Source organism: Ruditapes philippinarum, unplaced genomic scaffold (genome assembly GCF_026571515.1).
Source record: "Ruditapes philippinarum isolate M1 unplaced genomic scaffold, ASM2657151v2 ctg306_1_1_1_1, whole genome shotgun sequence".
Lineage (NCBI taxonomy): Eukaryota > Metazoa > Mollusca > Bivalvia > Venerida > Veneridae > Ruditapes > Ruditapes philippinarum.
The window spans coordinates 16644-28764 of record NW_026852218.1 but is presented as its reverse complement, the minus strand read 5'-3'; the positions used below and the strand labels follow the sequence as shown (position 1 = coordinate 28764).

Here is a 12121-nt window from a genome sequence, read left to right as displayed (position 1 = left end):
CAGGATTTATTTTCATCCTGTTGTATGCTTCACGCGTCCAACCTCATTCATTAAAAATTTAATTTCATACCACTTGATGAAAATAAATACCATATTTATAGAAAAAAAACCAACTTGAATATCCTCTATATATATTGATTGAAGACGTCACGTGCCTAGACCGTGACAATAGTACCTTTTATATTTTATGTTTCACATTGCCTGCATACAAAACAAATGACGCAGTTAAAATGATTAAAACAATGATATGTTTGAAGATGGTATGAAAGTAATTCGATCCCTTGTAAAAATAGATATCGATTATAAAATATTTATGTAAACTAAATGGAGACGGGGTATATGTAAAGCATTGTTAGCGGTTGATAAGGAATTATGTACTTATGTACGAACGACTAGAGATAGAGACAAAAGAGATGGAAATGCATTGTATATATTAGAAGGTAAGTTTATTTCAAATTCCAGTTCTTTTATCTATCATTTTAGTGTGTATAACGTTGTAAGGCACATATCCAAGATGGCGGATAATTTTTTCTGTGCTGCAATGTTCTGATGAAAATATATATGACGTAAATTTTAGAAAGCATATCGGGAGAAATATAAGATATTCACCTGAAATATATGAACTCCAAAGCAACCCTTGACTCGCCACAGTAACCAGTGACTTCCAAAACCATTTATTTTCTTAGCTACCATTGATCCTCAGAGCAACCAATGACTTACCAATGCAACCAGTAACTTCCATAGAAACAATTGACTTTCTATAGCAACAAGTGAATCCAATGGCAACCATTTGTTTGCCTTTACAACCAGTGACTTCCTCATCAACAATTTATTTTCAATAGCAACCGATGACTTTCATAGCAATCAACATTTTATTTTCTATAGTTATCATTTACCTTTTAACGTGTGCACGAAATCAGATTTGAAAACCATATTATTCTAAATTAGGGTTTGTAACGACGCTAACTGTTGTTAAACACAGATGTAAATAGCCATGGAGCTTACTATAAGCATGTATATCTAAAAAGAATAAAACAATATGAGAAATCTTCGACCATTCGGGAATTATTTTGATTGAAAATTTATGCGCCTGTCATTTGACCATCTTTACGCAGTGATCTCCCCTGAATTTTTCGGCGTTAGTGTACATATAAAGGGAAGTAACCGCTTCAAAAAAGCGGACTAATTTCGGCATTTGCAATTAACAGCATCAGAGTCTGAAATTTCGCTACCATTATTTGTTTGGTCTGACGACCCAAACAAATAAAAACAAGTACAAATGTTGCAATGCACCAATTGAGAAGCTCCGCGCATAAAAATGCGCTCATTACAGATACCTTACCAAATCATTCCTACGCATTCAGATGAAGTACTATTGTACATTATTCCGAATGTTTGTGTGAATCATTTTTTGCATCATCATTTTCAAAAGAGACTAATATAGTAATATTACATGCATATTTTAATGTCAAATTTAAAAAAAAATTAAATTAATATGACATCTGCGAATCACCGAAGGGGAAACCAATATACATGTATGACTTAACATCAAAGAAATCGGAAGGAGTTTATGATTCCGAATTTATTTTTAGCTGTAAATCGAAGGGATTAACTGAAAATCGGGCCCATAGTAAAAAATAGTAAATACAAATGGAGCAATAATCTAATGGAAGGGAGTCAACTCTGCAAGAATTTCCAATATATCTTACAGAGTTACCTCTCTTCTCATTCCATATTCATGAATATTTCAACTTAATATTGCTAAAATAAGAAACTATTGCTAATCTTCTTCTAAAATATTTAAAGAATTTCTTGTATAAGTGCTTTACAGTGAAAACCCTAGTAATGTTCTCTTCCATAAAACCATAAAAATAAGACTGAATAGCAATAGGTTCTATAATCTGGATAAAATTATTTCGCATCATTGGAAAGATAAAACCTATAAAAATAAAACATTATTCAAATTGAAGTGATTGTACATATAACGTCTTTGCCTAAAAATGAAATAAAAGAAGATTAATGAATCAGTTACTAATCATTAACTATGAGTGTATTTAGCCTTCCAAGAGACCTCGAGAGTTTTGTAAAAATATCCCTGTCTAATGATTAAAAGTATCAAAAAATTATCAACCTTAAAATCAGGCTTTTAAATACACTGATTAGTACAATTTCTCAATAGTATAATGTAAGACCCTCGCTTTGTTGGATAAAATGTTTAATAATTTAAAAGTAACCTTATAAGAGACAGTTCTAAGGCGTACAACCAGTTAGTTCTACTTTTAAGAATATTGAAACAGGATTTTGCAGCACACTTTATAATTTCAGTATTGGAAAAATGAATGAATTTGCTCATTTACATGTTCTGCTTTTGGCAAATAAATCTTTCTTTATATCCTCATACCTTGGACAATAGAAAATAACATGTTTCTCATCTGCAATGCCAGTTTTACAGATTGGACAAATTCTTTGGTTTAAAGCTAACCTTTCATATCTGCCAGTTTCCAGTCTAATAGGGGCTACCCCACATAGAAACTTTGCAAATGCTGCTCCTCTATGCTTATTCGCCAGGATAGCAGTTACATATGTTTCTGTTTCATAACTAAACTTAAAGGTTCTGTAAGTCCTCAATTTATTTTCCCCTTGCCCAGAACTACTATTTTAGTGTATGTAGTGACTCAATCCATTCATCCAAATACTCATTCAGATATGAACTGGTTAGCTTTTCCACCAAACATTTTATATTTAAAACATTATTAAGAACTAAAAATTCACCAAAGTTATATTTCTCAAAAAATTCTTTTAATCTTAAATACCAGTTCTTACAAGTTCTACCTGCCTAACCATTCAGTCTTATACATGAACTTACACAAGAATATAGAGACTTGATATCATTCAACAGTTTTCAATTCAATCCCATCTTCAATAAATGTTCCCATAATATTGAACGGTCAACTGTGTCATAAAAATCTGGAAACAAAGTGATCCCTCGGGAGCATTAATCACAACAAAATCACAAGATAATTGCAAACTCGGTTTGATTGAGTCTGTACATGAGGGATAATGAATAAGTGCAACATCCCTCGCGCCTTTTAAAAATCTATAAACGCAGTAAAAAAGCGTTTCTTTTTTAACCTAGTTTCTATTATAGATGTGATACTTAATTGATGGTCCCCAGTATTACGCTTCTTACTAAAGCCATTTTGCTCATCTACTAGTTTGGAGTTATCCTCTAACCATGATGATAACCGTTCGTTAATTACTGAGCAATAGAGCTTGTACAATGTAGGTGCTAGAGTTATACCCCTGTAATTTAACGGATTCAAAGGATCTGTTGTATTAGATTTTGGAATGGGATTAATAATGCCTTTTCCCCAGTCTTTAGGTATTTGACCAGTTTTTAAACATACATTGAAAAATACATGCAAAAAGAAAACTGCAGTATCATTTTTAAAAGCTCAATATGGTATGTTATCAACGCCACAAGTTTACGGAAGTCGGCTTTATCTATGGCTATTTTTACTTCATTTACTGAAATAGTATTGTCTAGCTGTGGGATATAACTGTTATGATCTATCTGAACGTCTCTTTGACAATAAACACTAGATCGATCAGCAGAGGGACCATTCAAAAGATCTTTAAATCTATCTTTCCAATAATCTAAATCTTTTGTCTTGGTCTTATTATTGAGCGATATTTTCTTTGTCTAGATGTTAAGTCCAACGCATAATTACCTATTTTGTTAAAATTGACATTTTGGATAATGACAATGATAGCGTTTTGATAATTATGCATGGGAGCAATTGAAGAAAACAATATTTGTTTACTAAAATTATTCCGCAATGCATATATATAAAAAAACAAACGGTAATATAATGTTCAGTCAAATATAAATAGGTATTTCAATCGTCTGCACAAACACTACAATGTTCTTAAATGACATACGGCAAAGCGATAATGCACAAATAAACAATGTGTGCAAAAATAGCAAATTCACAGTGAAAACTTTAGTGTTCGCTTTAACTTCCGCTTGCGAGTTATACACCACAAACCGCGGATTTAGACTGAGTAATCCATAAAGATATTTAATTATTTTACTCAGTCAGTGCAAAAAAAAGTTTAAACAGCATTTTGCATCTATACATGTATACGTAAGTTTATTAAGCATAGATAACTACTAGCAGGACAATATCAAGAAGGGGCTTGAGTTTTTAGAGTTTACATTAACTATTCGAAGAATTATTTCAATATTCAGACATTTTTACAAGTGTCAAAATTGCTTAAATTTATATGTTCTTTATTCATATTTACTATTTGATACTCATTATTTTCAAATAAGATACGAAAAAAACATATGAACAAATGAAAGCAAACGAATTAAATTGACGAACGAATGGGCTTGAGAATGAGTGAATATTTGTGTTTCTTGAACAAAAGAATACAGCAACGAAAAGGTTTGACTTGAAGGTTAGATGGATGGGGAAGGGGGTTGATAAATGTCATTTTGATGCTTTAATGTTAATCAGATGCCACCGCAAGGAAAAAAAATATTCAAATTATGCAAACAAGTTGAATAATAACTCAAACTACAATGATATGAATAATATAAACATTCTATTAACAATTATTTTTATGGCCCCGCCATATAATGGCTGGGGCATATAGTATTACCTTGTTCTGTCATTCCGTCCTTCCGTCCTTCAATCAGTCTGTCATTCCGTCATCATCCGTTTTCGTTCATTATCTTAATAACGTTTGCACACGTTCAACTCAAATTTGGCATATGGATATGTCATGAGAAAATACAGGTCAAGTTCCAATTTGGTTATGATTCGATGATTTCTGGCAGAGTTATGCCCCTTTTACTTTGAAAATAATATGAAATTTTCAGTTTCCGTTCATTATCTCCCCAACGGTATTACACATTCAACTCAAACTTGACAAATGGATATGTCATGAGAAAATACAGTTCAAGTTCGAATTTGGTCATGGTTCGATGATTTTGGCAGAGTAATGCCCCTTTCACTTTGAAAACAATATGAAATTTTCAGTTTCCGTTCATTATCTCCCAAACAGTATTACACATTCAACTTAAATTTTACAAATGGGTACGTTAAAATAATGCGCAGGCCAAGTTTGAATTGGGTCATGGTTCAATGATTTTTGGCAGAGTTATGCCCCTTTCACTTTGAAAATAATATGAAATTTTTAGTTTCTGTTCATTATCTCCCCAACAGTGTTACATATTCAATTCAATTTTACATATGGATATTTCAAAGGAATGCACAAGTCAAGTTCGAATTTGGTCATGGTTCGATGATTTTTGGCAGAGTTATGCCCCTTTAACTTTGAAAAAAAGGAAATTTTCACTTCACATTCATTATCTCCCAACAGTTGTACATATTCAACAATAAAATAAAGATGTAGATATGGCATAAGAATGCATTGGTCAAGTTCGAATTTGGTCATGGTTTGATGATAGCTGACAGAGTTATCCCTCTTGAACTTTGTAAAAAAATCAGAAATTTTCAGTTTCCGTTCATTATCTCCCCAATGGTTGTACACATTTAAATCAAAATTGACACATATTTGATAGATACATCATAGGAATAAGCAGTTCAAGTTTGAATTTGGTCGTGGTTCAATGATTTTGGACAAAGTTATCTTTCTTGAATGTTGTAAAAATTTAGAATTTTCAGTTTCAGCACTCATACTTTTGTGGAAATGTATGTACCCATTATTTTGGCTACAAATATGCATAATATGCAATTTACAAAAGGTTAACACTGATTAGTTTCAGCGCCTTGAACTCTGTATAAAAATGGTTTGTGTTATTATTGAATAGTTTTAAGGGCTTTGAACTTAAAATGAAAAAAAATATTTTGTGCAAACAAATTTGGCCTTAAATATTATAACATCTGAAACTTTGGTTGCTTGCGGGGGCATCCGTGGCATGATGACACATTTCTAGTTACTACTATATTGTGTAAGCACTCTCCGTTGCCATTGATGTGCGAACGCCCTTGTTTAGCTAGAACCTCAAACAAGCGACAATGCATTTAAGCGGAAAAGCGAAAACAGTTATGTTTAGTGCATCTGCTTGCATTTTATTTAAGTCCCGAAAAAATAAATTAACACCAAAACATACGACAGATGAAATGCAAAACTCAAATGTATTTGGCGTCGAAAAAGAGAAAATATGGCATGGTGTTAATATGTCGTATGAAACCCAGCGACCTTGACCTTTGTCTTTCATATTTACACTGACCTTTCAGAGTATCAGAAGCTAAAACAGTTTATAATCACTGTACAATTGTTATCATATGGGATTTTCTATCTCGGAAGTCCATTTCCCAATAAGTTCAAATGTATTTCCAGTATTGTAAGACTGTTTTTATTAGTCGCCGGTAGAAACCGGCGACTATATTTGTAATAGTTTAATATTATACCTATGGTAGGAGTAGCCCTTAAAATCTGAAAATAAAAGCATATCAATCATTGAACAATTAAAGACAAAAATTATTTTTCAGTAATCACAAAAAATCAAACATATGATAACTTTGCTCAGTGGAATGAAATATGCACATATTGACGTCTTAAAAAGCAACATTACAATTTTCATAAAATGAATCAATAACGTATCCCCAAGGATCAGTCATTGAATATTAGAGATACTTTTACTTTTTTCTATGTGTCAAGCATTGCTATTTTATAATAAATAAATCATGAATGATATTTGAAATGACACTTTAGAATTATTTGGTTGTTTATTTTTTATGAGACCTTTTATATTACATTATTTTATCTAATTATAAACAAATGCTCCCTGGTCTTTCGTAAGAATCACGTGACTACATGTTTATATATGTTGTATATCGTTATAAAATCTATTAATAGTAACAGATTGCTGATAAGACAGGTAACTTGTTAATGTTGGTAACTGATAAGATGTAAATCATTGTAATTTTGTACAGATAATTACATAAGTTATTTTTCATTAATCAGGTTCATACTTTATATCATAAGAGAAACCTGTTTACATTAAAAATACATTTTCAAAACCTTTTCCTTTCTTCTTGGTAAAGGGTTTAACTTGGCCCTTTCTGTCAAACATTCGACAAGAAAGTTCAATTGTTTACTTAAGGTTGAACATCCCAAAATAATGTTATGCTTAAGAGGCACATTATTGAAATATATAATGGTAATCGTTGATTTCGGTATATTCCGTCGGTTTCCGTCACGCAGGTTTCCAAAACGGTATGACGTCAGGGGTCCGGAATCGTATTAGATACATGAAAAAAATAATAAACTATCTTTGTGTTGATAGTTTATCGCACTGAAGGGCAATTAAACGTTAATTTTATATATCGTATGTAACGATTGGAATACGTGTATTGATTTCAACTAAATTATATTTTTTTATAGCACATAATAATGATGTACAACACTTTTACAGTAAAATTGTATTGTTTCATGTAATAATTAAATATATATTTTCATAGTCACTTTGCAAATATTCGATGATCGGTAATTATTTGTCGGTAATTATCTGAATCTGAACTAGTAACCTATACGGATTTCAATGTATAGTACAACAGTATATGTATAAAGTATAATTACAAGAAACATTACCAGCATAGCACTTGCCTTACAAGCCTCAGTGGCAAACATTACTCAACTCATTGTTCCTGTTATTTTTATACTTGAACCATTAAACTTATATTTTCTTATATTTATGATAATACAATCATTTTTCTATCCGGCGATTTGATGCTTTAGCATCAAACTCTCTACTTGTTTTGTTATCCCCTGTAAATGAAATCTGCATGGGGATATCGTTTGGCACTGTTCATCCTGTTTTTGGCAACTACTGACTTATGAAGTGTGTAAACAGAGCAACATTCGTTTCCGCTTTATTTCTAATTAATTGATTGCCTGCTTTCAACAAAACTTTATTGGAACCATCAATACTAAAAAGGATATGCGCATGTCATTGTCATGTCCCGGTCAGACAATTTGTAACCAATAGGCCAATTTATTGTATTTTCTTGAATTTTGCTATAATTTGCTGTAATTATTTTGCATCAATAAACGGTTTATCTTTGAATTGTGATTACAACTGGCTATAACTTTGTCATTTATTTGTATGTTTCATTCATCCCCAGAAAAAATAAGCTTACTAATAAAACAGACATTTTGAATAGTTCAAATATAAGGTCAAATAATTGTCTTATTTGCTGAAAATTTCATAACTTTGTTATGTACTGACGGATTTGATCCATACTTGCACAAAGTCATGATTATCTGGCAATAACCATTGCCAAATAAATGGAAGTTTATATCAAAATTATACTCATTACTTGGACTAAATGGAGATGAGCATAACTCAAACGTGAATAATTTGACGTATATAATGGTCCTTTTTGAACTTGACAAATTCTTCAGAATGTATTGCTTGTAACATCAATCTTAAACATTACTGAAGGCATTCACTTGAAGCACAAGAAAAGTCTTTTGGGTGACTATTTGGGGTTACTTTTCGAGGCACATAACTGTGAAATAATGACACTTTTTTGACTTTCTTACCTTATGTTTTGCATGCAACATCGATCATAAGAACTACTGAACGTATTCACTAAAAACTTTTCCTTCTGTTTGGTGTCCTTTATCCAAGGTCTATGACTCTTACATGGATTTTGATTAAATCATTGCCATTGTTAAAATCTGTATCAAAAGCATTGGTCTTGTTTAGTGACCTCTGGTTATGATCGTGACGACATGTAATAAAGATCCTGTAACTCATTTTTTAAGGTTTTATATCATAGATATAATGCTCAAATGAAAATTTATCAATATTGTTAGTTCCAAAAAAGCATTATTAGTGAAGAAATTACCGAATTTACATGTCATGTTAATAAAGGGAGGTAATTAGAAAGTTATTTTCTATGAAGTCTAAGTCAATTTTTTTTCAATAAGAAATGAATGCATATATTTTAATGATTACATATAATGTGACAAATATTTGCAGTACATATTTTACATATTCTTTGATGTTTGACAATTGTTTTAGAAGCATAATTATATACATATATACAATTTCACTTAAGTGTGGTTAAAAGATCAAATACAACATACAGGATCTTTAAGTTTCAACGTACATTAAAAACTTAAGCCCACAGTTATATATAAAAACCTACCTTTAGAAAAGATCAATGTATCTAAATTTATTGCATTAATTAATGAACTCAAAATTGATCCTTTAATTAATTAGGAAAAACACATTTAAATTTTCCTGTAGAAAAACATATTGTGGAGATTGGATATTTTTATATAGAATTAATGACTAGAACTTATAAGTTTTGCACGTTGCGTTTCATAGGGGCCATCTAGATTTATTCTATAAAATCATGCATTAAAGGTAAAAAATTACAAACTTTATAACTTACTTTAAAGGGACTCCACTGAGGTTTAAAAGCCCAAAAACATAACATTTGAATTTCTTACATAAATGAGCTGGGTCACTTTAAATAGAAAAATAGGCCAATATAGTTTAGAAATATACTTTTAAATAAATTGAAAATCGTATTTTTATGCCTTTCTTAGTCCGATTTGAGTGAAAAGCGTTTAAACGCTTTTCATTTTGGGTTTTTTTCTTACAATTTGAATAATTGTGTTGGAAAAACGAAGTGCGCGAATGATCTAAAATTTTGCACTTAGATTAGTGGTCTAAACCTACATCAAATGGTACATTTATGTGGAAAAATATTTCCAGTCCCATCATGTCAAAAAAAAACCAGTGGAGTCCCTTTAACATTCGACAATTAAAATTTATTTCTATTAATGTATCTGAGATGAGCGCCACCATGACCATCTTATAAGTAATTTTTTCAATTTGTCTAACTAGTTTGTGAGAATATGCTCTCTTTCATGTATTTTAGACTAAAACGTGTCTCTAAAACAGCGCAAGCATGGTGAAAGAAGACGAAAATTTCTTAAGAGTTACCTTATTGCTGCTTCAAGGGGGTACATTGGTGTCAAAAGAAACACTGAAGATAGAAGTGAAGAAGTCTGGCAAAAACATTGACGTTCTTCTAAAACCGTTCGAAAATAAACTCTTCAATAAAACTGTGAAAAGGCAAAGAGAAAAGTTGTTTCCTCAAGGTAGCACTGGAACTAATATAGAAGTATGGGACATAGCAATGCTTGTCACTGTCCTGCTAACAGTCTTCAAAAACTCTCTAGATGATGACCAAAAAGATCATTTAAATACAATAAAGCGCATAAGAGATGAAGTTTTTGCTCATAGTCACTCCTCATCACTAAGCAACGATGAGTATGATGATATACGCGGGGAGTTAGAGAAAGCATATATGTCTTTGTCAAGTTCGATAGGAAATGACAAGATAAGTGAATGTGATGACATTATAAATAAATGCACTAACGATCCTATCAGTCGTGAAGACCTAAAGAAACATTTAGAGAACCAAGAGGACCTTTTCCAGATAGTGCTTTACAAGATGAATGAACATGACAAAAAACTGCTTGAAATGAAAGATGGTAGCATTTTTTCTTTCTGCTCTTTCCTGACTTTTTTTTTAAATTTTAAGTTCGACGACTAAAACTCTAATATTTATAAAGATAATTTTAATAGATATTAATTGGACTATTTTTGTTAGTATGAAAGTGCTTTCAAATTAGAAATATGTATATCAGTTAGAGTATTTTGTAATTTAAATAGAACAGTGTCCCTTTAAAATAAAGAAATTATATATTTTTCATGTGTCATTATATTTACAGCTATATTGGCTAAACTTGACTCTATGGATTGGAAGGTGGATAGTTGTATAAAGAAAATCAAAGGTTCGACAATATAATGATATAAAAATTCATTAAAAAAATTTAAAATTTGAAATTAAACACTTAAAATAGTAATATTTGTCCTAAAATGTCGCATAACAATTCTGCAAAATTTAAAACATTTAAATATAAATGGGTTTACAAAAAACTAAGCAAATCATTTGTTATTATGCATAATGAGGAAACGATGGAAGTCTCACTCGACATGTATACATTGATATCATTCCTATTGTCCTTGATAAATAGCATGGGCACCCTGTGTTCAAAGAATGTATGTCAATATTATGTGTGCAGAACCTTTACAGATCCCTAATCTGTCCGATACGCAACACACTTTCGCCCGTCTGTCTCTTTCTAGTAGATCCTGAAAACTGAAATCACGATGCCGCTTTGATATTGCCGCTTTGAAATCGCCTGAAAAACTCACTTGCTCTTTTGATAAATGCTCGGGCCTTTGCAAACCCTATATATTGGTCACATTGTCATTTCCTGGTACGTTTAAATAATTTTGATTGTTTCATTTGATGAGCTTTAAAGAGGCACGCAAAACCTTGTCATATTCTATTTTCGTGAACATCAAATTTATCATTTTGTCAACAAAATTGTTGAAATTTTGACGTGCGACGGTTGGCAAACTTTCGGATTTTAGAATAGAAATTAAAACAAAATTAATGTAATTATGTGTTTGTATGGCTTAATATTTTAATGGTAAACATATTTGAGTTCTCATAATTCATTATGTTTTTCAAATTCGAATATTTATCGAACCCTTATAGATATTTATATTTCTGAATAATCAATATCTATCTTTATCGTCATATCGGTCTTGATTCTATTTTAAATTCAGTCATTAGGGAAATTATAAATTAGTTGCGAAATGAGTAGTGAATATCTAAACCTTCGATTCTTTATTGCTGACTCAGCCAATGTGACCTTTTTCTAATCATTTATAGATATCAAGATATTTTAGGAATACATTTGTATTCTGTGAGATCATTTTTAGCTCCACCTTTTCGATGAAAAAATTCGAGCTTTTGCTTTATCATTGACGTTGCCGTTTCTGTTGCCGATGCATTTTTCGTCACAAATGTTAATGTCGTGTATATGAGATACAATTATATACTGTTTACACCGATGCTAGAAAAACCAGTAGTACAATCCCACGTTAAAAAAGTCCCGTGCTTAAACAGACGTCATTCCAACGCGCCTTTTATAAATAAATTGTGTTCTTCACAAACGTCATTCTGGCGTTAAGAATGAAGTTGTA

The 12121-nt window shown here is 31.2% G+C and overlaps 1 protein-coding gene across 1 annotated transcript; it reads left to right on the top strand.

Annotated features, from left to right (window-relative positions):
• Positions 1-335: 335 nt before the first annotated feature.
• LOC132752831 (uncharacterized) lies at positions 336-10616 on the top strand. The gene is made up of 2 exons (XM_060743222.1): positions 336-440; positions 9936-10616. Exon 2 carries the CDS (start codon positions 9966-9968, stop codon positions 10614-10616), a length of 651 nt encoding a protein of 216 aa, XP_060599205.1. The 5' UTR covers positions 336-440; positions 9936-9965.
• Positions 10617-12121: the final 1505 nt, after the last annotated feature.

What these genes read in the sequence shown, in the direction of transcription:
- LOC132752831 (XM_060743222.1), top strand. Translation starts at nt 9,966, where the DNA reads ATGGTGAAAGAAGACGAAAATTTCTTAAGAGTTACCTTATTGCTGCTT.